Raw genomic sequence first — 27,777 nt, 5'->3', positions numbered from 1 at the left:
TTCTCTTGCAAGGCATTCATTAGCTACCTGACAACACAAGCTACTTTCCTCATAGACAGATATTAGAGACTCCAATATTTTTGGAGCTGATCTCTGAAAGAAGATTTCATCTCCTCCTCAAATTCTTGCACTTTGTTGATAAAGAAGCATACGATGAAGCCACATGTGGTTCGAAGAAACTCTACAAATTGAAATCTATTCAGAACCACTTGAAAAGCAAATTCCGAAGTGTGCACACACTCGAAAGCAATTTGTCTGTAGATGAGTCTCTTATGTTATTGAAGGTTTCCCGTTGCTTTCCTCACCAAGCTAGATTTTCTTTCTTGCCCTTGGCACCCAGCTTGAAAGTGAGACCATTTTAAAACCTTATGAAAATACCTGACCAATTAAAAGTATCTCACTGTAAGTTTCTGTTGCTTTCCTCAGTGAGCCAGTAGCCTTGCCCTTCATACTATGATCATTTTTGACAGCTTGATAAATATTCTGTACTTTTTTGAACCTGATATAAATACTATACTACACAATAGTATCTCACTATATGTCACTTCCCAGTACTTAAGGAAAATGTGCCCTGTGTTAGTACCTACTCAAAAGAAATGTACCACTTCAAAGGTTAACCACAACTGATTTTTGTCATTCTGCGAATTATTTAGTAATTACCTAACCCGCCTGAAGGATGTTTTCCTAAGTTACGACATTAATTTGAAGTGCAGAATTTCTAACTTCAAACCAGCAAATCAACTTTTTACTAACAACTATAATTTATGAAAATCCTAGCGATTGTTTAGAATACTAATTTTTTCACATATAACCACAGAATCTACCAAACAAACAGGTTTACTAATAATGTTATTGCTTTTACATCCCACCAACTACTTTGACAGATTTTGGAGATGACGAGATGCTTTGGACCCCAATATAAAGTTCACAGTTGAAGATAAAATAGATAAATCCCTAAATTTTAAACAGATTCATATTCAAGATATATTGAAAACTGACCTTTTTACCAATCACTATAAAGAACCCCTCTTCACACTCTTAAGCACCTAAAGCATATAAACTTGCAGCCTATTATAGTCTCATCTACCGTGCCTTTAAACTTCCTCTATCTCAGCGAGAACTTAAGCAACTGCAATTTATACGAGAAATGGTCAATTTCAATGGCTTAAAAACAACATCGTAAAAAAAAGAAAAAAAGGTTCGAGCCCCACTGTCGGCAGCCCTGAAGATGGTTTTCCGTGGTTTCCCATTTTCACACCAGGCAAATGCCGGGTTTGTACCTTCATTAAGGCCACGGCCGCTTCCTTCCAATTCCTAGGCCTTTCGTATCCCATCGTCGCCATAAGACCTATCTGTGTCGGTGCGACGTAAAGCAAAAAAAAATTTTAAAAAATAAAAAAATAGGCAGTTACCTAAACTAACTCCCGATAAACAAAAGAAGTATAAACAAGCTACCTTCACCTACAACCACCCCAGCATCTGCAAAATTTCAAATCTATTCAAAAAACAATAGTTCCAACTGTCTTTTTCAACTTGCAACTCTGATCAGAGCATATTTTTCAGCCATTATAAAAATCAACTCCAATAAAGATTACTATGCTAGCTCCAGGACCTACAAACTCACCTGTGCCCAAAGTTTTTCAATCAAATATTTGGAACACGTAAATGCTAAAAAAACACACAAAGATACGTCACATTTTTACATCTATTGAACAGGATTTGGTTATCCACAAAAGAGTTGATAAAGGTACTCCTATGAACACAAATATCTAAATGATGCGATTAACAAACAAAACAAAAAAACAAAAATCCAATTTATCCTCAAATTCCACACATACTTTAACAACTGTGTTGATTACGTATTAAAAGTCTCCTGTTGGTTCCGTATTGACGTCACTAAACATACACAAATACAAATGTAAAAGATAATTCAATACACTATTTATTCAGATAAAAGTTATTACCTGACAGCGAATACTAGTAGGGCTACATGTTTTGCCCACTTAGTGGACATCTTCAGCTAGTAGCATCAGTACTAAACCATTTACACATAATTCTTAAAAGGAACAGAACTCCGCAGAGACGAACATATTTTCAAAATAAACAAACCACCACTCGTTCTCCAACTTAAATCCCTCCCCAACCCTCATGATCCCTCATCACATTCCCCCTTCCCCTACTTGTTCTCCTTCCCATAACATGACACACAGATACAACACACGTCGAGCTACAGCTGTCAGTAAAACAGGGCACTCTATCGCTAAGTGAGCTGGTGGTAGAGCTGCTCAACCCCTCAGCGCCGACCTCTATAGACTACGGTGTATAGATCCTCTTTTCTTCCATAGCCGCCGACCTCTATACGTGGTATAGACCCATGCATGGTTTCACATTTACGGCTATAGCGCGAAGAGTTTTGGAGTTATGGATTTGCAAATTGTTTTGTTTCCAAGAAGAAATGTTGGGGTTTATCAGTGTTGTAAAATAAGAATGAGGATCGTTAAAATGTAGTTGTTTTTGTAAGGGTAAATATTTGTCAAATAAGTCTGAACACTAGTAATCTCTGCTTTTTTAAAGCCTGTTTGCTTCATTCTTTCCACGTAAAAAAATAAAGAAATGATGATATGAGAAGTTTGTCTTTTCGAGTGATGTTCTTTGCTCTATTTGTACATTGAGAGTGCAAAATATTTATTACATTGTCTTTATTTCTCGGTTTGTAATATTTTCGTAACTCTCCACGAGCGCTCTGTGTAGGCATCAGTTAGCGCTGCTTTCCGTCATACGATACGAGAACCAGTTGTTCATGGTATATATCTCGCTTGAAAGACGCTGTCTCGACCTTTTATCTGAAATATGTATCGAGTTGGTTTCTTTCGTCATAAATGTTATTCCCCTCATTCAGTTTCATCCTGCTCTTTTCGGCCTCGCTGCAGCTTCATCAGTCCGTGTGACGCGCCGCGCTCAGCCGTGGTTTGACTGACAGTAATATGCTTGAAATATTGTATAATTTAGATTAAAGTTTAGTCGGAAGTAGTAGTGACAGTATTATCAGCAGTGATAATTAAATAAATGATGACGGTGTGGCGGATGCAGTGGTAAATGATGAGAGTGACGATCAGGAGGAACCAGTACTTGGAAATTTCGTGTAGGAGAATATTTATACTTATACAGGTCAAAGAGAAGTTTTCAACAGTGAATTCGGATTCCTCAATTCTCTAATTATATCCAGACAAGTCACAGGGACAAACACTGAGCAGTTAGGTCTATCTTATCGGGTTCAGCTGGAGGAAGGTTTGTTTACAAAATAAGCTCGCTCGGCCGGGAAACGAAATATTCAAGGCCGACGCGCATCAGATAATACAGTTCCAAGGTTGCAGGAAAGACATTTTATCATGAAATTATCACCCAAGGGTGAGAAATACAAACCTCAGAGACGTTGTATCGTGTGTTCAAAACACAGAGAAAAGATGTCGGTGTACTGCTGCCAGGAGTGTGACGTGGGTCTCTGTCTCAAAGAGTGCTTCGAACTCTATCACATGAGACTAAATTACTAAGATAATGTGAAATAATTATGTCATTATCTGCATGTACATAGTTCTATCATAAGGAATTCAAAATTTCATGAATATCGGGCTACTCTTATAATTGTAGTAACGCTTTAAGTGAATCAATGTATTTCAGTCGCGCGTAGTGGAAATCTCATCCAGCCGCGGGGTAGGAAGCTCCTAAAACGGTTGCGACGCTGAGGGGTTAACAAGGGGGTAAGTCCTGTTAAAAAGTTTTGTCTCACTTCAGCTTTTTTTTAAAATATACATTTCTCTCATTTTTTATATCGCTCATTTCAGATCTCATAAAAGATACGCACTCCATGTTCAATTTCCACAACTAAGACCACATCATATTTGAATTTTAAAGGAGTCCCCTTCTCAATACAACTATGAATTTTTATTATATGTTTTTCAGTAAGTACTTGAGAGAGTTCGTAACTCGTGTGATAATCTTTTTTTATTATTTACATCTGTTCAAGTGGTCACTTTTTAGGTAATATTTTCATGTCTCCTATTTTACAAACATTTCGAAGAAGATACTATTCTCAAGAATTTTTAAGAACTCAAACCCTACTAGCCTAGCGCTTGTTAGTGATTTTAATATTTTTCATACAGCTGAAAATGCTTGGTAAGAGGGTGAAACATGACCTGTTTTATTATTTTTAATATATATATATATATATATATATAGTTTTTGAATTATATGTTGTATTAATAAAGCAGACTTATTTAAAAAGGAAAAATTAATTTCTTCCCCATTGAAGCTTACACGTTAGCGGGACATTCATTTCATGGTAAGTAATTTCCTTCTTGTTTTGTGTCGATCTTGAATGATAATTGTTTTATGTGGCATATTTTTGTCTTTTCTGTGCCCGTCTAGACAGAAGCTTGCAACCTGAGTGTATGGCGAGGTTTTCTGGTGATTAAATTATAACGTTCTTAATATGGTTGCAACTGAAGGACACAAAAAGGTGATAAGTAAATGTGGGGTAGATATACAGAAGAAGCTAATAGGAATGGAGAGAGTTTACTAGACTTCTGTAGTGGTATGGCGATTAGCAATTATGAATACAATCTTCAAGCGTAAGACTATTCACTACAACACATGGGAGGGTAGAAGCATCAGATCCTTATTAGACTATATCCTAACAGACTTTGAATTCAGGAAATCTGTTAGGAATGTGCAGGTATTCTGAGGATTTTTTGATGATATAGATCACAATCTGATGTGTATGAACTAAGTAGAGTAAAACCTCTTAAAATGTTTCTGCAGTGAACAAAGAAAGAGATCGTGTTGAGCAAGAAAACATACTACTGAATACAGCAATAAGAACTATCCAACAAGGATATGTAAACACTTGATAGGTTTTTTCCGCCATACGAGCATTTTACGTTGTGTGTGTATGGGTACAGTGAAAAATATAGGCTTATCTACCGTTTCTAAAAATGAGATGAGAGAATTAAAAGGTGCAGGAAAAAACAAGAAAAAAAATACGATAACTTTTTTCACTGGGGCTTATTAAATCACAACAGTGTATTGAAAGGTGTGTAAAACAAGAGACAGCATTTACACTGGGCCTCACAAAAGAATCAACGTATTATTGCAGACCACATTCTTTCCAAAACAAATATTAGCTGAAACCCTATATTTTGGACCAGTGAGTTATTAAAAATTGTTTTCTGGTCACACTCCTTGATCAAAAATTATCTGAAGGTTAAACACAGTCTTGTGCAAAGGAAAGAATTTGACCGCCATCTAGAATGCAACAAACCCTCGATTTGCTACAACCGACTTGAGTCGAAACTCAAAGGTGCTTGTTTCTACACGCCATCACTGAAAGATGCAGATACCTGTCCACTTCCTGGATTTTAATTTTGTCTCCATTAGTAAACGATTTTTCTACCTTTTTCAGCATCTATAACTGGACAAGAAAAAATAAGAACCATACTAGTCAAATTCACATTATTATATTCTTAAACCGTAGGAAGGCCATCAACTTGTAAAATTCTTACTTCAAATGTTCCGCATTTTCAATACTTTGAATCATCCTTATTGTTGAAACTACATTAAAATATATTGATGAGACATATTTTGTTTTTTGCTAGTAGTTTTACGTCGCACTGACACAGATAGGTCTTATGGCGACGGTAGGATAAGAAAGGCCTAAGAGTTGGAAGGAAGCGGCCGTGGCCTTAATTATGGTACAACCCCAGCATTTGCCTGGTGTGAAAATGGGAAACCACGGAAAACCATCTTCAGGGCTGCCGACAGTGGGATTCGAACCCACTATCTCCCAGATGCAGGCTAACAGCCGCGCGCCCCTAACCGCATGGCCAACTCGCCCGGTAATGCTGTAGATGAGACATATTCAGTTGCAAACAAGAACCATTCAAAATATAGTAAAGACATAGAACCATTAGATAAAAAGACTTTGCGTCTTGTTGCAATGCGTCGTGTTAGCATTTTGTCAATAAAACCTTTGGTAATATATCGAGAAGTCTTAAAACCGACACAAACATGAATATGATGTAAATCACAATGTCCAAATGTTTCATAGGTTAATGTATCACTGTGTCCGTAGAATGCACAGATCATATTCAGGAACAAGCGCAAAAGTGTTTAATTAGCTAGCATGTTAAAAGCACTAGTAGAAGCGAGATGTTCCGTAACCGCAGGAAAGAAGTCAGCTCCTGGATGAAATTATCTTTATACGGGTCTGTTTGCAGACCAAATCTGCTGTACAGGATTGACAGCTGGGTGGAATGAGGATATCTCATTCGTAACTTAAAAGTAACAGACATGAAAGTAGTGAGAATGTCCACTGATATAAACAGGTGTGAACAATGACAGGATGGTACTCAGAATGAGGGAATAGAGGCTAAGTTAGCCTTGACTTGTGAAGCTGTAGGCATAAACCAGCTTCGGTGTTGGGGACATATAAGATGAATAGAGGAGGATATGTAAACTAGGAGAATACTAGACTTAGTCATGGAGAGTAAGAGAAGTAGAAGGAGACCAAGTTGACGCTGAAAGTCGTAGTCTGTAATGGAAATGGATGTATGTATTGTGTAGTACAAAAGGCTCGAACCAGCGACCCATGCATGCAAATTTTTTATTTTAACAGTACGTTTTCTTGTTTGGTACACGTAGAGGCAAAGAGGAATGTGCAAAGCCAAAATTGATGGAATCTTCCACTCAATGTGTAAGTACGCTACTTCGAGTTTGCAAGAGATGGACAGAAGATACCAGAGCCGAATATGGACCACATGACCTTGCCGCGAGGGTGGCAACAGTATAGAAACATCTCAAGCAAAGATTTCAAGGCCTGCCAGCCCTATTTTTATGCAAAAATATAATTAAATCCTATATCTGTGTATTAATAACAGGAGCAAAAGTCACACAATGCATTCATAAGGAAAATTTATCAGAAGACATGTACTAGATGTTACCAATGTATGTAAATGATGCAGTAGAAACCCTAGCTCACAAAAGAAGCTCCACCCTACCAAATGCGAGCCGGATACTTCACCACAAGCTTCCTTGCTTGGCTGAAGCAAAGAAAGGACGCGGTGCTGAGAGTGAGAAATTGGATGATTGATTAGACTTCCGCATTTGATAAAAATTATCAAAATATGCTAACCAGCTATAGGGCATTCTCCTTTGCCGATATTTACGGTATCAACAGAGTTAGCTTTCACCATCGAACTAGTGGGGGATTGCTCTGTTGGCCATCCTGGACCTTTCTTAATACATGCATCACCATAAGGTTTAATACCGCATGATATTGTTGAGGTTTCATTTCGTCAGACTTATAGGAACTTCAATTTCTTACCTGACGGTCCAAGAATAACTTTTGAATAGTTGATTTATGGTGAAACTCCTTAATTAAAGTAATTATACATTACCTAAATTTATTATTATTATTATTATTATTATTATTATTATTATTATTATTATTATTATTATTATTATTATTATTATTATTATTATTATTATTATTATTATTGTGTACAACTGCATGAAGACTAGGTGGCAAGATTTGAAGTCACGCTCCACAAAAAATGGAAGCTGTCGAACTAAGACGAAATATGAAAGAGAACATATGGAATACAGAATTCTGCCCTATATTATGATCATTGAGAGAATCTAGTGAGAATATCTGTCACAGAGAAGACTTCTGAATTCAAATCATTGGCAGAGTTCAATCAATCAATCAATCAATCAATCAACACGAATCTGCATTTAGGGCAGTCACCCAGGTGGCAGATTCCCTATCTGTTGTTTTCCTAGCCTTCTCTTAAATGATTTCAAAGAAATTAGAAATTTATTGAACACCACCTTGTTAAGTTATTCCAATCCCTAACTCCCCTTCCTATAAACGAATATTTGCCCCAATTTGTCTTCTTGAATTCCAACTTTATATTGTGATCTTTCCTACTTTTAAAGACGCCAATCAAACTTAATCGTCTACTGAAGTCATTCCACGCCATCTCTCTGCTGACACCTTGGAACATACCACTTATGATACAGATGTTGATTCCCATAGGGAATCTATATCATCTGAAGGCCAAACAGGCATCAATTTTTGGTAATGAGACAAAGTCTCTCATAGTGCATTGGCACTGCTGGTGGCTCCAAGTAGCCTACGCAGTGGCCTCCACAGTATGCACTAACCAGCGTCTTGGTACGTGTTCTAGGTACCAACTGATGAGCCCAACCTAGCAAACAGGAGCGATACGCTGGCAAACCAGGAATGAGTTAGCTGGAAAATTTATAATGTTAAATAACAGACCATTTATATTGGTATTACATACCACTTAGTCAAGCAGCTCGTCTTGTTTCTCCCGAGTCTTCCCTCCCCAAACTTTGCAACATATTTGTAACGCTACTCTTTTGTCGAAAATCACTCGGAACAAATCGAGCTGCTTTTCTTTGGATTTTTCCAGTTCATGAATCAAGTAATGCTGGTGAGGGTCCCATACACTGGAACCATACTCTAGTTGGGGTCTTACCAGAGACTTACACGCCCTCTCCTTTACATCCTTACTACAACCCCTAAACACCCTCATAACCATGTGCAGAGATCTGTACTCTATTTACAAACCCATTTATGTGATTACCCCAATGAAGATCTTTCCTTATATTAACACCTAGATACTTACAATGATCCCCAAAAGGAACTTTCACCCCATCAATGCAGTAATTAAAACAGAAGACTTTTCTTATTTGTGAAACTCACAACCTGACTTTTAACCTCGTTTATCATCATACCATTGCCTGCTGTCCATCTCATAACATTATCGAGGTCATGTTGCAGTTGCCCACAATCTTGTAACTTGTTTATTACTCTATACAGAATAACATCATCTGCAAAAAGCCTTACCTCTGATTTCACTTCTTTACTCATATCATTTATATATATAAGAAAAGATAAAGGTCCAATAGTACTGCCTTGTGGAATTCCCCTCTTAATTTTTATAGGATCAGATAAAGCTTCTCCTTCTCTAATTCTTTGACATCTATTTTCTAGAAATATAGCAACCCATTCAGTCACTCTTTTGTCTAGTCCAATTGCACTCATTTTTGCCAGTACTCTCCCATGATCCACCCCATCAAATGCTTTAGACAGGTCAATCGCAATAGAGTCCATTTGACCTCCTGAATCCAAGATATCTGCTATATCTTGCTGGAATCCTGCAAGTTAAGCTTCAACCTTTCCTAAAACCGAACTGCCTTCTATCGAACTAGTTATTAATTTTGCATACATGTCTATTATAATCAGAAAAAATTCCTTTCCAAAGTTTACATGCAAAGTATGTCAAACTTACTGGCCTGTAATTTTCAGCTTTATACACAGGGGCTACTATAGCAACTCTCCATTCATTTGGTACAGCTCCTTCAACCAAACAATAATCAAGTAAGTACTTCAGATATGGTACTATATCCCAAGCCATTATCTTTAGCATATCCCCAGAAATTTTATCAATTCCAACTGCTTTTCTAGTTTTCAACTTTTGTATCTTATTGTAAAGGTCATTGTTATCATATGTAAAATTTAATACTTCTTTAGCATTAGTCACCACCTCAATCTGGACATTATCCTTGTAATCAACAATCTTTGCATACTGCTGGTTGAATACTTCTGCCTTTTGACGGTCCTCACATACACACTCCCCTTGTTCATTAATTACAACCATCTTGGAACTTGTTTCTGCATTAAAGTACCTATACATACCCTTCCATTTCCACTAAAGTTTGTATGACTGCCAATTATGCTTGTCGTCATGTTATCCTTAGCTGCCTTCTTTGCTAGATTCAATTTCCTAAGTTCCTTCAATTTCTCCTTACTTCCACAGCCATTTCTAGCTCTATTTCTTTCCAATCTGCACCTCCTTCCTAGAGTCTTTATTTCTCTATTATAATAAGGTGGGTCTTTAACATTCCTTACCACCTTTAAAGGTACAAACCTGTTTTCACATTCACAATTGCTATAAACCAATCCCAGAGTCTGTTTACATTTTAATTTACCGTTTTCCACCGATCACAGTTACTTCTTAATAACTGCCTCATGCCTGCTTTATCAGCCATATCGTACTGCCTAATAGTCCTACTTTTAAGACCTTCCTTTCTATCATATTTATTTTTAACTACCACAAAAACAGCTTCATAATCACTAATACCATCTATTACTTTGTTTTCTCTATAGAGCTCATATGGTTTTACCAGAACCACGTCAAGGATATTTTTCCCTCTAGTTGGTTCCATTAATTTCTGAATCAGCTGTCCTTCCCATATTAGCTTATTTGCCATTTGCTGGTCATGCTTCCTGTCGTTAGCATCTCCTTCCCAATTGACATTTGGTAAAGTCAGATCTCCCGCCACAATCACATTCCTTTCCATGTCTTTTCCCACATAGCCGATTATCTCAAACAATTCTGAATCTGTGTCAGCGCTACCCTTTCCCGGTCCGTACACTCCAAAGACATCAAGTTGCTTATTATCTTTAGAAATGAGCCTTAGATCTAGAATTTCATGTTTGTAATCTCTTTTTCGTAGCTTAGAAATTCTTCTTTCACCAGAAAGAATACTCTCCCTCCCACCGTTCCTATCCTATCTCTACGATGCAGACTCCAGTTCCGTGAGAAAATTCTACATCCATTATATCATTTCTCAGCCAAATTCAACTCCTATTACAATTTCTGGTAAGTATATATGTATTAAATTACTTAATTCTATTCCTTTCTTTACAACACTTCTACAGTTCAACACTAACATTTTTATGTCATCCCTACTCGACTTCCAGATCATCGTTCCCTAGACCACCCCGTTTCCCTGAATGTACCTCCCTATTACCCCTCCAAACAAATTTCCTAACTTATACGTACCACTGCGGTTTAAGTGAAGGCCATCTGAGCGCAGATCCCTAACCCCTACCCACCCATTAGGATCTAGAAACTTCACTCCCAGTTTCCTACATACCCACTCCATAGTCTCATTTAAATCCCCAATTACTCTCCAGTCAGTATCCCTCCTACACAGTATTCCACTGATAACAATTTCTGCATCCTTAAACTTCAAACGTGCTGCATTTACCAGATCCCACACATCCACAACTATGTTAGTACTTATACCAGCTTGCCTTGCGTTGTTTGTACCTACGTGAAACACTACCGCCTTCCCCTTCCCCTCTTCCTTCTCTTCTACTTTCCTCAGTATCTGCCTCAACCTAATTCCTGGATAACACTCTACCCTGGTTCCCTTTCCTCCACACACTTTCCCCACATGTCTAACCATTGAATCCCTCATGACCAGAGCCTCAAACCTACCCACCTCGTTTGATCCCCTCCCCTCCTCGTCAGCTCTATCTTTCCTGATAGCTGCAGAAGCTACTTTCTCCTCACTTTTCTCCCTCCCATGACCCTGTTCCAACTGTCTTTTCTGATCCTCTACTCTACGTTTCCCTTTCCTACCTTTTCCATTCCTCCTACTTCCACACATCTCGGCAACAGTTCCCTGTTCCTGATCCTCCCTTTGTTGTTCTACCTGCAGTGACTCGTACCGATTTTTCATCGACACCTGTCCTGAATTTTGATCCTGAATGGAGCCCTTAGCCTGCAATCTCCTTCCCCCTAAAACATTAGACCACCTCTCTTCCACAATTCCCCCATTTCCTTACAATCCCTCTATTACACCTACTGTATCCTGTACATTACTTGGAGGCCTACTTTCCTTCCTGTCCTCTGAGAGAATCCTAATTATCTCCCTCAAACTCTCCAACTCCTCCCTTATACCCCTCAATGCCATGCCACACCCACAGTTCCTACACTTGCACTCCTTAGCCATTTCTTACGGAAAAAATTAAAATAAAATACCTAACTCGTTATGTGCAAAAAAAATGAACGGAAAGAAATAATGTCTAGGTTAGTACTCAAAGTTCACACGACAATAAGGTAGTTAATATACTACTACACCATAATACTACTTAGTTGTACTCTATTTTTATCCTACAACACCCTAACAGGATAAAAACTGCAGTTAATTACTAAATACCCAAAGGAATACACAAGAATTACACAATTCTAGACCGCAGTTAAGCCTATCCTAATTACAACAGAATTCTAGTAGGATAGTTTCTGCGGATACATCTACTATACTATAATTTTTTTTACAATAATGAAATAAGCACGCTAATTTCTAATAAGATATTACTCGTATAATACTGTACAGTACACTACAATAAATTTAAACTACGTGGGCCTAATTTCTAGCGTTCATGTCGGTGTCTTATGTACTAGATTATAGAAATCTGTGATCCTATACCATATCTATCGAGTAAACCGACCATATAAAATGGTAGAAAAAATCTTTTGTTAGACAAAAGTGAAAGTCAAGGCTAAGTTGATGCAATATTTTCTAATCCCCTGCTATCCCGATGTTATAACTCTTGTTATAATGGCAAATATTGTGATATGAAAATATTGATTGCAATTCGTCGTTGATAGTTTTATTTGCGATATGTGTACTGTGTACTCTAAGTACATCTAATTTTTGGAAGTTCCTTGTGAATGAACTCATGTAATGAGGAATGATAATTATTCCACCAATTATGCCATGGGCGTGGGATTGTTGGTTTATTTACTCAAGCTTTGTTCTAGAGGGGTGACGGTACAGAAATAATGTGTAACTGCTCCAGTGACACGATTGGAGCAGTGACACGTTGCCGGCCCAGCCACAGATGGAGCTTAGGAGCATGCTGGCAGACGTATCCTAATTACAATACCGGTACCGTATGTCACTACTAAGCACAAACAGAAATGAAAATTGCAAGTTTGAAATTTTCAAGAACTACCGTACTCAAAGATTACAAACAAAACTAAATGCTTAGACAGATTATTATTAGTACTATGCTCTAATAGATACATACACAAAGATAGCCTACACACGAATATAGCAGCCAAGATACGGTACTATCTAAAATATACCATATCTACACTACAATTCTCAACTGAAATGTGGTTGTATGATTTTACCGCTGGTGGATTACTGTTATTTTCCCTACTACGCGTGACAGAGAATAAAAGTGTCCTTAAATGCTGAAAAATAAGAGGTTGTCCACAATAATTTGTCAAAACTATGCCGGGGGCTTTAACTGCAATATTATTGGGAAATAAACAAAGGGACACAGTACAAAGTATGACGGGAACTTAGACTACAAATTAACGGAATAAAGTAATCATCTGATTTTGTATTTATTTACACAGCTACCATGTGCGTGTAACCTACTCTTTGATCTAGTCGGAATGCAGCAACAATTGTCAACAATCCAAAAACTGTTAAGTACCATAATTATTAAGTGAAATTATGATGTATTCTCTATAACTTCTTTCTAAATCGAAGTTTACAGGCATATTGTGTTATTTAATTTAATAAATTATTACCTTCGTGATAGTTTGAACGGATATCTATATGAAATACCGGGAAAAGTTGCGGCGGAAGTTACAACTCCTTATGATAATCTGCCTTTGTAAGTATTATACCAACGAAACGGATTTCTATACGAAATACCAGAAAAGTTGCAGCGGAAGTTACAACTCCTTACGATAATCTGCCTTTGTAAGTATTATACCAACGAAACGGATTTCTATACGAAATACCAGAAAAGTTGCAGCGAAAGTTACAACTCCTTATGATAATCTGCCTTTTTAAGTATTATACCAATGAACCTACAGATATTTTTAAAAAAAAATTAAGTTAATATTATTACCTAAAGTATTTTCTAAACCTAAATTCGAAACAAGGTACACCTTAACTAGCCTACTTAACCTAGAAAACAATCTACTGAACACCAACTGAATTACTTGTTATAAAATTCAAATAAATATCACTACTCCCAATTTCTACCAACAAACACCAATATATAAACAGCACTAAATGGATATTAAAAAAAAAAAAAAAACACACACACACACACACAAAATTGAACAATTTCACCCAACAATTTCGACAGGTTTTAACTACTTCATCGCTACAATAATGCAAAAGCTCCTTCAACAGCTAACCGTTCCAGCAGAGAGAAGGCTAGGATACTAGAAAGCACATGAAATATATATGGCCTAGCTTGAAAGGAGATGTATGCATAGGCCAGGCATTAAGAGGGTGTATTTTAAAACATATACACAGAAACAACTGATGGTTCACAAAACACATGGTTATATTTTATTTTACCAGACTAGGAAGTCAGAGTCATCTCGAAATATCCAATGAAAATGGATTAAGAGGATGTGTTGATAATATTCTGATCGGGATATAAAGGTAATAAAGTCTTAATCAGGAATTTGAGCTGCCCTAGGAAGTTCAAATATTCTAGCCTCGCCCATGTAAAATGATTGGCCGTGAATCTACGCTTCCACGAGGGTGTGCGGTGTCTTTATAGTGTTGTATGGTGTTATTACGTTCCAGGGATGTATCACAGTTGTATTGTCGCTCTGTTTTGATTTCTCGAGTGCTGTTTGAGCACTGCGACCAACTCCCAAGGTACAGAGAGGTTGACAATTGTGGTTGTATGATCATTTTTTATGTTGGTGTATTCACAAGAATTAGCATAATAGACTTAACTAAAGTTGGCATTTGACAGGTAAGGTTAGCGGGAGGAACACTGCACGTGCCATTTCACGATGTAGCCACATTCCAGGATTCCTTTCTACATTCTCTTACCCCTCGCTTCCGGCTCACTTGTTCCCTCCTTCATTCTGACCGCTGTGACATGAACTGGTCTTTCTTCAAATTCTTGTTTTCCACTGTAATGGGAGTGATCACAAATGCGGCAAATTTTGCTGTGACTGACTGACTTGGTCTCATGTTGCGTTATTTTCAACAGTGACCGGCCTGATAAGCTCAGACAGTACAGCACTGGCCTTCTGATCCCAACTTAGCAGGTTCGATCCTGTCTCAGTCCAGTGGTATTTGAAAGTGCTACAGAACGTAGAATCAATAACATTATTATTCTTTAACAGGGGTGGTACCTATAGCCTGACAAATCCTTCAACATGCCCTTTGTTCTGTACTTTGTCTCTGTACACCTTATTGGCATAAGTACAGGACGTAAAACAAATAAGAAAAAGTGAGTTCAAGGGGAAAAGGGTGCGTGGGGACGATGGGGAGTCATAAATCATGTGTACTCTTTTCCACACCGCCCAGCGGTAGAGTACCTGACGCATTTCTTCGTACATGAAATATAAATTAAAATACAATGATTGCTTGTAAGTACGTACATAAATAGTATTTAAAATACAATCAGAAACTTACTATCGGCCACAAAACAGAAATAGAATGCCACTCACACTGAACTGCTTGCGACAATATCAAACTCACAAGTGAAGTGAGAGGTTTGGCAACTCCTAGCAAGATGAGCTGCCCAGAAGTTTTATCTCCATGGCAACCGCAGTCGCCCCACCCTAGTTTCCATGGCAATCATACCGCCACTCCTTTTATCCAGTAAACAGACCTCCCTCTAAGAAATGCCAAACGCCAACTTTCGTTATTACTAGTACAGTTTGTTTCCCAATAAATTAATTATTGGCATAATCAACTATATTGTACTGATAATGTTTACTATTTAAAGACTTGAAAGTAATTAGTTGACATTGTAGAGTTTGAGGCTGGTAGTTTTTACAAGAGCGTCGGTCGAAAGGGACAATCAATTTTTAACCTTTGATGTTGAATTAATTGCTGCTATTTATGCCAATACATGTTGATATGTCTGTAACAAGAGAAAACTATGTGAAAATTATCGTGTGTTGGACCTTGTTTCTAGATGATCGTGCTAATGGTTCGTTACTTACCCCTTTGACTACTGCTAGGTTGTCCGGTGGTGGTTACTGCAGCATAACAACTGCTTGCTGCCGTGCTTCTATTTTTTGTATTGTAGCAGTGAGGAAGTTGTAGCGCGGGAGTGAGCGGAGGGGGAGTTGGACGGAGCTTTGATAACTGGCGTAGCGTGTGGAGGGGAATGTTTAGAGGTAGAAGTTGTGCTTGTTTGTGTAGTGGGAGTAGTAATAGATGTGCGATTGAAAATATTATAAAAATTATTCTCTAATTTGAGCCTTGTAATACTTTTGGTATTTGTTCAAATAAAGGACTTTTTATCTCAACTGCATCATTTAAGTTTTTATCTTTATTAAAGTGTTAATCTAAATGGATATAGGTATTTTCAAATCCTGTTATTAAATTACCCTTTTCAACCCTTCTAATGATTTTTAAATCTCTCTCTATTGTAGATAAAGTTGGAATTCAAGAGGACAAACTGGGGTAAATATTCATACATAGGAAGGGGATTTGAATAACTTACCAAGGGAGACGTTCAATAAATTTCCAATATCTTTGAAATCATTTAGGAAAAGGCTAGGAAAACAACAGATAGGGAATCTGCCACTTGGGCGACTGCCCTAAATGCAGATCAGTATTGCTTGATTTGATTTGTAAACAACCACTATCTGGTGGAGAACTGTTAGATGTTGTTTCATCATCAATCTAAGTAATAAAATGAAAAATAAAATGAGTAGTGAACTGGTAGCCAGTTTCTTTCATGTGAAAACTCATTGCAGAGTATTTATTATGTTTTGAGACATTTAAATTATTATATTTCATTATATTATTTAATTTATTTTGTTATATAATTTATAAATTTATAATGTCGAATAACGGACCATTTATATTGGTATTATAAATTTACTCATTCGGGACAAATATTTTTGGTTCCCTATGGGAATCAACATCTATATTATCAGAACTGCTAGCACCGTTGCAATACATGCATTGAGACTGGCGGCCATCACGTTGAACAATTACTATGAGCCACGCCGTTATTTTGAGGTGTATGCTGTGTATGTCCATAACACAATAAATATGCTTTACCGACCATTGGTTCTCTACCTAAATATAATCGGTTGTGGACCACTATCACCTGCTTCAATTTGATCCAAAAGGTTTGAGACACCCTATACTTTTTCAAAATTGTCCTCAATGGTGTAAAATAGGGATTATACCATACAAGAGTGCAGAAATGAATGAATAAAATGAGATTACTTGCAGCAGTTCTATGTTGAGGACAATGTAGCAGTATCACACAGTGGTACAGAATGAACTGTATTTGATGAAACAATACAAGAAAAAGAAAATTTAAATTCTTGATTGGCTGATGATGTAGGCCTCATGATATTGCTGCCTTCTCGTGCTATTTTTAATATAAGTTGTCTTTTCAAAGTTTTAACAGTTGCGTTTACTGTTTGTTTAATGTCCGTTTTCCATCACTACAATATTATTGTTGCAGCCACTCTAATAGGAGATGTCAATTGCGACAGGAAGCCACATTAGATCACTCCCTGCAACAGCCCAGTCATACGAACGGCATGCAATATTTTGATAAACATGTTTTATTTTCTATTTAATGTTTGTTTAATCTGTAAATAAATCTCCAATGTTCATACTAAGCGGTACTTTCACAGCTATGGTGATTTTATTGACTTTATCTGCAATTTAATAATAATGATATTTTGCTTTACGTCCCACTAACTACTTTTACGGTCTTCGGAGACGCCAAGGTGCCGGAATTTAGTCCCGCAGGAGTTCCTTTACGTGCCAGTAAATCTACCGACACGAGGCTGTCGTATTTGAGCACCTTCAAATACCACCGGACTGAGCCAGGATCGAACCTGCCAAGTTGGGGTTTATCTGCAATTTCACTGCAACAACAAATCTTTGAGAGAAAAATCTTCATAACACACACAGTTTGGTTTTAGAACAAAAAATTTGTCTGAAAACTGAACAAAGTATGTAGGTAAATATGGCACTTGTTATAAGTATTGTTCGTTCTTTTCCTCCTGATTTTATAAGGAAGCTTCTGGCGTAACCAAAATCTACTGATTATTAGATGAAAGCAGCACTAATTTAGCTCTTCTAGTTTGACCAAACCAAACCCCTCTAGCTCGACCATCCAATTAAAATTGCACCTTAAGCAAATTTCTGTTTTCCAAAATGAAATGTATTCCATCATATGAATATAATGTAACTCCTCCTCTCATATTTCACCCCCTGTCATGTCGTATTCACACATTTCACTTAAATAAAATTCAATAGCCATTGTTAACATTTTGATTTTTTAAAATATTGAGACTTGAATGTTGCTCGTTTTTGATATTATAAAGCATCCTCAGGAGCACTGAATATCTTTGTGTGCCATAACAAAAAAGCAATTTTTAAAGTTATCTTTTCAATGAATAAAACCCTTCTTCAACCTACCATGACATACATTGTACAAAGATCAAAATCTGGTTTCACGAAGTTGGCTGAGATACAGACTTTCAATGTTGTTATCAATCATTCCAATAAATTGCTAATTATAAATATCAGAAATAGTATGTTTACATTTTTAAGAATCTGACAACATTTCGTCACATAATTAGCACTTTTGAAAGAAACCTTAGCAGCAAAGAAAAATGTGCTAGCACTCTTTATCTTACCTTGACAAGCAATCCAAACAATTCTGCAAGAGCTCTTCCTAATCTTGATGAAGCTCCTAACAAAGGCTTAATATATTTAAGCTGCACTGGAGTTGGTAATTTTCGTCCTTTTGATTTCTCAACTGTTCCTTGATCAACCTTTGGCTCAGCATCATTTCTATCATCAGTCTCCATGGAACTGGTTGTACCATTACTAGCAGTATCATTCGAAAGACTAGTCCAAGGATTTCCTCTATCTCGATGGCAAGTAAATGTCACTCCTTCTCCCTGTGGGGGAAAATAGAGAAAAAAATTAAATAAATAAATGACTATGATTAGGGGCAGATGATGATGAAGGGTCATCATCTTTCCCTCTGAATTAAAACGTTGCTCAGTAGTATACAAATTTATTATATGATATGATAACGTGTTTTTACTTTGCACCTTTTGGCAATTTTTGCCAATTTGGGCCATTCGATTATTAGTTTGCCTCTTAAGAATGTTTTAGCTCAATATAAAGCATATTGAGGAATTCTTAAAAACCATTTTAAATCTTTTAAATGTATGCATGTATTCTTTACTGTCATACTGATAAAAATCCACAAGTGACAACATAAAAAAATTGTGAAATAACATTTTTCTTACATATGGTTAAAGTTTGTTAAATATCTTTCATGGTCAAGCAAAACTAACCAGCAGTTATTGGTGACTAAGAAAGGGGTAGGAAAGGATTTACACCCATCGCTCTTGTGCTCTCGACATACTGGGCGGACAAAATAAAACTAGCCCAGAAAATATTTGTAAGACTGACACAGAAATGCCCCTTATTAATTAACAGGAGAACTGCCCATCAAAAGAAACCGTGATTTGGTTCACGAATCTGTTACTGTTAAATGTTTGCACATGCACATCTCCTGAGTATGGTGCTGTGTCATTACATGAGTGAGTGAGAAGCAATGTGTTCAGTGACCAGGTGAGTGAGAGGAGCAGACGTGCTTAGTAACCAGTGTTGAATGCAAAACAAAATAGTGCTCACGATAAAACAGTGTGTTCATTCTTGAGTGTTCTGCAAAGCACAATTCGTGGAAAACCTGTGCGGCACTGTTTGCGCAAGAGTTCAAGACCGCACGTTTTTTGGTAAAACCCCCAGCGATGTCTGCAATGCAAAACCCAGCAACACAATGGGGTGAAATGAGCTCTGTAAAAAATAAAAACTATAATTATCCAAAAAGAGTTCTAACAACAGAAAATAATGCTCGAGTGTAAGAAAGCCTGGAACAAAGTACAATGAAATCTCAACACCATTTATCAGTGCAAGTGGGAATTAAAAGATCGCCGTGTCAAAACATTATAAAAAAAGGACCTGCATCACTCATCATCATCATCATCATCATCATCATCATCATCATCATCCTTTTCATTTCCTCTTGTCCAGCTCTTGCCAGGTCGGGGTGTTGATGGCACTTCACCATTGCCTCACTTTCAACCAATCCTCTTCAGTAATTGTATTCCAGTCCACTCTTCTTTTTCTTAAACTGTTTTTGACAGAGTCCATCCATCTTGCTGTGGACCTCCCTCTTGCCCTGTTTCCTTCTACCTTAGCCTCCAACAACTGTTTTGGTATCCATCCCTTCTCCGCCCTCATAACATGTCTAAATCATCTCAATTTATTCTTCTCCATTTTATCACTCAGTTTTTATACCCCTATCTCTTTTCAGACCTCAACATTTCTTACTCTGTCTCTCCTTGTCTTCCCTACCATACTTCTCAGGAACTTCATCTCACTGGCCTGAATTTTACTCTCGTTTCTTGCTGTCCAAGTCTCTGATGCATACGTTAATATAGGGGTATAGTACATCTTGTACATTCCCTCTACATTTCATAGAACTTGACCGTTCCACACCAGGTTCCTTACATTTTCGTAGAATGTATTTCCCGCTTGCACCCTTCTAATGATCTCCTTATCCAATCTTGCATCTTGCACTGTTTCACTTCCCAAATATTTGAATATTCAACAACCTTAAGGTTTCGTCTCCTGACATTAACAATTCATTTTCCTTCTCTTTCTCCTCTTGTCATCACCACTGTTTTGGTCTTCTCCACTCTGATTTTCATACCATACTTCTGAATATTGTCATTTAAAATCTATAGTTGGATTTGCACTTCTGTATTGTTGACTCTCCATATCACTAAGTCATGTGCAAAGAACAATATTGGTTTGTACCTCACTGTCGGCAGCCCTGAAGATGGTTTTCCGTGGTTTCCCATTTTAACACCAGGCAAATGCTGGGGCTGTACCTTAATTAAGGCCACGACCGCTTCCTTCCCAGTCCTAGCCCTTTCCTGTCCCATTGTCACCATAAGACCTATCTGTGTCGGTGCGACGTAAAGCCAATAGCAAAAGAAAAAGAAAATTTCATATCCCCTCCGTATCATGCCTTTGTTTCCTTTAGAATTACATCCATAACCATTATTAATATAAGTGGAGACAATACACTTACCTGTCTTAATCCAGTTTCGTTTCTAATCCAATCTGTTCTCACCACTTGAGTCTGGACACAACTGAGACAATTCCTACACATTGCCTTCACTAATTCTCTTGATTGCCTTCCACATTTTTTTCTTTTCAGGGTTTCCCAATACCTTTTCACTATTAACACTATCGTATGCCTTCTCTAGATCAAGGAATACCATCACCAGATCTTCTCCATATTCACACTGTTTTTCCATCAGTAATCTCATGGTAAATACAGGGTCTGTCATGACCTGCCCTGTCGAAATCCATTCTGCTCTTCTTCTGAATTCCTTTCAACCCTTTTTTCCATCCTCTTTTCTATTATTCTCCCCAATAATTCGGCTACTTGTGACAACACTGTAATTCCTTGATAATCGTAACACCTTCCTGTAACCTTTCTTAAATACTGGTATTATTACACCTTTACAATAATCATCAGGTACTTGCTTTTTACTCCATATACATCTTAGCAGCCTAAATAACCAATGTAGACCAAAAGGGCCGGCTGCCTTCATCATTTCCACATATATTTCATCCATCCCCACTGCTTTTCCCGTTTTCATTTGTTTAACAGCAATTTCTACCTGTGCCATTTCTGGATCATCCTCATTTACCACCACACTCTCTCCTGCATCATTTCTCACATTAAGGATTTTATCGAAATAGTCCTTACACCTTTTCTTTATCTCCTCTGGGTCTTATTATATTTCCACTTTCTTGCTTCACTTGATTTGTATAGATTCTTTCTTTTCTCATTTTTCCACCATTAACATCCTTTTCCAACTCGTGTGAATCACTCCCAACATTTTTTTTCTTTTCCTCATTTACCAACTTTTTTACACTTTTAATTTCCTGATACTTAATCTTACTTCCTTCTTTCCTATCTCTATTCCATTCTTGCCATGCTTTCTCTTTTGTTTAACAACCTCCTCCACCTTTTCATTCCACCAAGGTGTCTCCTTTTCCTTCACTCTCGCCAAACTTCTGCCACAAATCTTCTCTGCACAGCTTACAAATGTGTTTTTAAATTTGGTCCATTCTTCTTCTACACTTGCTATTTCTGATATAGGGATGTGCTGTTTAAATCCCTCCTGAAATTTCTGCCAAGTTCTTTTACCTTTTCATTCTCACACTTTTCCTCCTGTCTTATTTCTGTTACTCTCACAATTTTACCTATTTTCAATTTTGCTACCACTACACTGTGGTCTCCATCAAAAGCCTCACCTGGTAGTGCTGTTACATCCATTAACAGTTTACAATTAATTTTTTCAGTCAAAAAATAATCAATAACTGATTTTGTCCTTTCACCCGCAGCCATATCTAGGGATCTTTCTACTATTCTTTCTAAACCAAGTGTTACCCACAATCATTCCATTTCTCTCACAAAAATCAATCAACTTATCTCCCTCGCTGTTTCTTTCTCCATATCCAGCTGGACCAATCCCTTCTTCTTTACCAATTCTGTCATTTATAACCTGTGCATTTAGGTCTCCTATTACTATCACATCGGTGCTTACTTCCTCGAGTGTCTCCAAGAACTCCTCTTTATTTTCCTCACTGCTTCCAGTTTCAGGTTCACTTGAATGAAATCTTTCACTCCTTCTTCCGTCCTCAGTCGTACTCTGATTATTCTTTCACTAATGTAGTTTACCTTAACATTTTCATCCAGAATTTTGTTAACAATCACTCCTACTCCATTCTTTGCCTCACCTCCTCCACTCCAGTATAGGGTGTATCTTCTACTCATCCCTTTCCCCTCCACTTGACCTCACTCCGTCCCATCACTGCACCACTCTCTTTCTCCATAAAATCAATCAACTCCTCTGATTTTCCCGTCAGGGTCATAACATTTATTATTCCCACCTTCATAATACTGGTTGCCCACTTATCACAGATCCCCCAGCACAAGAATCGTGTGTTGCTTTTAGCAAGGTATGCAACTAAACTTACCACCACTCATTTTGGCTTTTGTTATGATGGTATCACCACTCCCAAAGGCATTTTAGAACTACTGCCAGCAATCATTCAGGCCACCTGAGAAAAAAAGACACCCTTGCAGCCGCCCCTAACATGAGAAACAAATGCTGCTGATGAGTGTACTTATACTATTCCCCGAGTACTGGGCTGCCTCTTCTGCAATCTCCACCATTCCGAAGTCCAACTTCTCCTTGTAGATTACGCTGAGGTCTTCGGGCGTAACCCTGATCCGGGACCCTTACACACTACGTAATTTTGCCGTGGGACTCATTTAGGCAGGGGCGTAACTCCCTGGGCAGAGCTGCCTCCAAAGTGGATCCCTACCTGCAGCAGTATTCTTACAAATTTAATGTTGTGCATGCGTTGAAGCGTCCAGATGAACATTCTCATGTTTAGTTCTGCCGGTGGTTTCTGAGTGAAGAGGAGTCACGTCTTTTGGACCCTTGGTTTTTCATTTCTTCAGACAAGGCAATTTGCAGCACCTTCTGTCAATCCCGCATCAGCTCTACTATAAATACTGTATTTTCCACAGGCCAGTTTCATTTTCCTCCCCGGTACATGCATGAACACAATACAGAGCTTTGATAATCAGGAGAAAGTATTTCCTAATGTGTCTCAAGTGCAAGGAATGCACCAGCCTTCGAACCTGCCCCTACAGCTAGTCACTAACCCCTATGTACCTCAAAGCAAAAAAGTAAAAGGGAAGGGATTTGAAACAGTAAACTTACCATTTCAATACAGAATTATCCTCCCAAGTGTGTACTGTAATTCTGTGCAAGAAAAAAGGTAACAGTGATACAACCACAAAAGTTGTATTAAATTAGCTAGTGAATGAATTTGGAAAAGACTTGTTTACAACAGATAGGCATGTTTTATTTTGAAAATTGTATAGTGTTAAAGTGAGTGCATAACGGAAGTTTCTTGTACAGCAGCACATTAAACAAGAAGAACATCTTAAAGCTGTAACAAGTGCCAAGAACAACAAATGTTCCCAGGTTCTTCTAAGGCAGAGTGCGAGCACTCACCCAGCAAATAATATACATTTTTCAAGGAACTATGCAAAGTGTTGGGTTAGTGTAAACATTCCACTACAGGAATTCAACCTATAAAGTTATGATATTTTCTGGGCCACCACACTGACCATAATATTCCAGATGAATCTACACTGCACAAGGACCATTCAACTCGATGTTACAAAGATATAACGCCAAAAATCAGGAACACTATTGGAGATAAGCCATTATTTGTGCCCATTTATGAAACCAGTGATGCAGAGCAACATTATGCGGTCGATGTTATTGTGGGCGTACTAGAGCCGGACGATCCCGGCAAGATATTCCTTTTAACAGCAGACTTCTTGGGGAAAAGCAATCACTGCAAAATCTTTAGACTATTCAACAAAAGTATGCATTTACTGTACCCCCAATGTGTCCAACATAAGAACATCCTCCTTTTTGTCACAGATGCCAAACCTTGTACAGTGATGGCTGCAAAAAGCATCAAGGCATTTTACACCAGAATGGTGCACAAAACATATCTTGAGCATGCCTTCCATAGTGTGTCAGAGGAAATCTGAATACATTTTCCTGAAGTGGATAAACTTATGTCCAACACAAAGTAAGTTTCCCTTAAGGCTCCACTGAGAGCTCAGCGTTTTTACGATGAAGCTTCAGACCTGCCCTTGCCACCGTAATCCATAGTAACATGATGGGGAACATGGATAAATGCAGCTATCTACTACTACTACTACTACTACTACTACTACGACTACTACTACTTCAATGCAGTGAAGTCCGTATTTGACAGTTCTGAAGGGGAAGACGCAGCTGCGATCAGAATCTACCAAGATCAGCTAGCAAAACCTGACTTAGCAGGATCTCGGACGCACCACACATGCAATTATGCTAGCCTTCCTCATACGATTAACAATCTGGAAAAAACAAGGATAATCTATTATGTATGTCATCGAGAATGTCCTTTCTTGATCCCAAGCACCCTCCACTATCGGACCAGTTACTCTATGAATAATTCCATCATATACAGTTCGTGACATCATATGTAAGTTAATGGACTTGCAGAATGACCAAAAAGGTTCAAACAGAATGCCTGACAACAATAATGCTGATGATATTAGATTAGGACATTTGCTTCCGGTTTCTTTCCTTCCATAGGTTGAGAATACTAATGGACTTTATTACCACAATCGTAGAGTGATTTTACGCACAACATAGTCCCTTTAATGTAATGTGAAATGTTTTTCACTTTACTTTTACAAATGTAACAAATTTCAAAGAGTGTGAGCAAACTTGTCCCCGCTATAAAGAAATATGAATTTGTAATATGTACATCGTCCTGAGTGTGTTCGTTATCAGTATCACAAATATAACTTTCACCGTCACTTTCATCTGGTTCATAGAAACTGTCATTCAACTGTTCTCGGCTGTGCTGGAAGTTGCAACGTCGAAGTATTTTCTAGTTATTTCACTTCCTAACTCACACTGTATTTCTACTCTACATTCGTGTCTGTCTGGTGAAATATTTTCACTCATATCATTCTGAATGTTGTGTACATCATTATCATTATCACTTTCGCTTAATACTGTGTCAACAAACTCCCTTCGTCTCTTAGCCTCATACCTTTCCGTCCTGCTCTTTTTAGTTTCTGACGAGTACTCCCACAGTGTGTTTTGTGAAGCAGCTTCCGTATGAATTAGCATTCCTGCCTGAGAAGTATCTCTATCTGTCGATGCCAGACATCTTGTTGAAGGAACAGACCCTGGCTTCAATATCGTACCTTGCAGCTTTTCCGTAGGCATCACCTTCATTTTCAAAAGTTGCATTTCATCATAGTCTGTATTTTTAAATTGCATTGAGCACACAGTAGCTCCCTTACCAGGAGAAAAGTGTTTCCTCTTGCAAAATTGTACCCAAATACTAAACCTTCAAGGCGACTTACTTCGATTTGGAAACCTATGGAAATGTATTTCTTTCTCTCTACACTTTCGGTTTCTACTCATGTTGTTACAGCCGTACACACTACAGGAAGGCATTTCGACAAGCAGTCACCGCACTATTATAATAAACAACACTTCAAGTAAATGGAAAAGCGGCTGAGCGCATACTGCAATAATCAACTGGATGGCTCGCTCAGCGCTTACAGCGCAGTGACATCACAGCTACTCGTGTTTCCTTAGTTCACCGGCCTGCGGAGCGGCGCACACCAAAAGCAAATATATAGTTGAACACTGTCCGATACACTCTTTGATTCTGAGGCAACTTGATTTTTGTGTTGTGTTCTCCTTTAATGTAGTCTTATCAATAAAGACAAGTTATGGTACTGTAGAAGTGGAACATTTATTGAAAGGATTTTCACAAGTTAATACTTTAATATAAGTTAATACAATACAGGCTCAAATATGAAATTTATCATGTGTAACTTCAGCTATGTTAAGGTGATAGGATCTGTGCACTGCATCAGTTAACAGACAGTGTTTATTTACAGGGGAAGGTTTGCAACTTAGGTGATGTAGAGGTTGTCCTCTAGTTGAAATTCTGTAGTTATTTGAGTATGTTTTACAATTGGCCTTACGTCGCACCGGTCTTATGGCGACTATGGGATAGGGAAGGGCTAGGAGTGTGAAGGAAGCAGCTATGGCCTTAATTAAGGTACAGCCCCATCATTTGCCTGGTGTGAAAGTGGGAAACCACCTTCAGGGCTGCCGACAGTGGGGTTCGAGCCCAGTATCTCCCGAATGCAAGCTCACAGCTGCGCACCCCTAACCACACAGCAAACTTGTTCAGTGTTGTTTGAACAATGCCCAGGTCATGCCCAGTTAGGCCTAAATGTGTCTGGTGAAGCACATCCTGTGAACATGAGTACTTTAGAGGTTATTTTCCTGTTTAAATATTCAGGTATGCTGGGAGGTGCTGTAGGTGTAGAACCCAGTTTATGCATACCCTAGTTGCATAAGGTCTTTGTGGTACAGCCTTACGTTTTTCAAGTGTGAAGAACCCCAAATTTGTTTTGGTGGGTTTTTTTTTTTTTTTTTTTGCTAGTGGCTTTACGTTGCACTGACACAGACAGGTCTTATGGTGACTATGGGATAGGAGAGGGCTAGGAGTGGGAAGGAAGTGGCCGTGGCCTTAATTAAGGTACAGCCCCATTATTTGCCTGTTGTGAAAATTTGAAACCACGGGAAAACCATCTTCAGGGCTGCTCCAGTGGGATTCGAACCCACTATCTCCCGGAAGCAAACTCACAGCCGCATGTCCCTAACCGCATGGCCAACTTGCCCGCTGAACCCCAGGTTAGGAATGTGTTGTTGTATCTCCGAGGTGATAGTATGTCTATGATGATGATGATGATGATGATGATGATGATGATGATGATGAATACTGTGATGAGATTGCATGGTTAGAAATTCCTACAATACGAGGAAATGATGAAGTTATACGTGATACCAGAAAGTCGTCAATGTGATGATAATCCCTTTGAGGTTAATAGTGTGCCCTAGTGAGGCTGACAATGATAAGGTAATCTGACATATTATGGACCATGTAAGGTCAAGTGATGTAAGGGTCTTCCATAAAAGTAATGTGATAAGGCTTATAAAGTATTTGTAAATGAAGGGTTTTCCATAGGCACTAGAGCCGAAGATCATAATGTCCTCCTGAGGGATCAGTTCCAGCAGGTGGTTTAGATGTTTCATAATGTTATCAAAAAGGCAGATGTTATGGATTCTT

The 27,777-nt window shown here is 38.1% G+C and overlaps 1 protein-coding gene across 1 annotated transcript in view; it reads right to left on the bottom strand.

Moving 5' to 3' along the window:
- The window catches only part of HUWE1 (HECT, UBA and WWE domain containing E3 ubiquitin protein ligase 1), a 1,366,532-nt gene that overhangs the window by 994,763 nt on the left and 343,992 nt on the right, over nucleotides 1-27,777 (bottom strand). The window contains exon 16 of the mRNA XM_068226019.1: nucleotides 18,564-18,830. Coding sequence (XP_068082120.1) covers nucleotides 18,564-18,830 — 267 coding nt within the window. The remainder of the gene's footprint in view (nucleotides 1-18,563; nucleotides 18,831-27,777) is intronic.

Source organism: Anabrus simplex, chromosome 2 (genome assembly GCF_040414725.1).
Source record: "Anabrus simplex isolate iqAnaSimp1 chromosome 2, ASM4041472v1, whole genome shotgun sequence".
Lineage (NCBI taxonomy): Eukaryota > Metazoa > Arthropoda > Insecta > Orthoptera > Tettigoniidae > Anabrus > Anabrus simplex.
The sequence above is the reverse complement of the archived record's forward strand: the minus strand, read 5'-3'. Positions and strand labels throughout refer to the sequence as shown.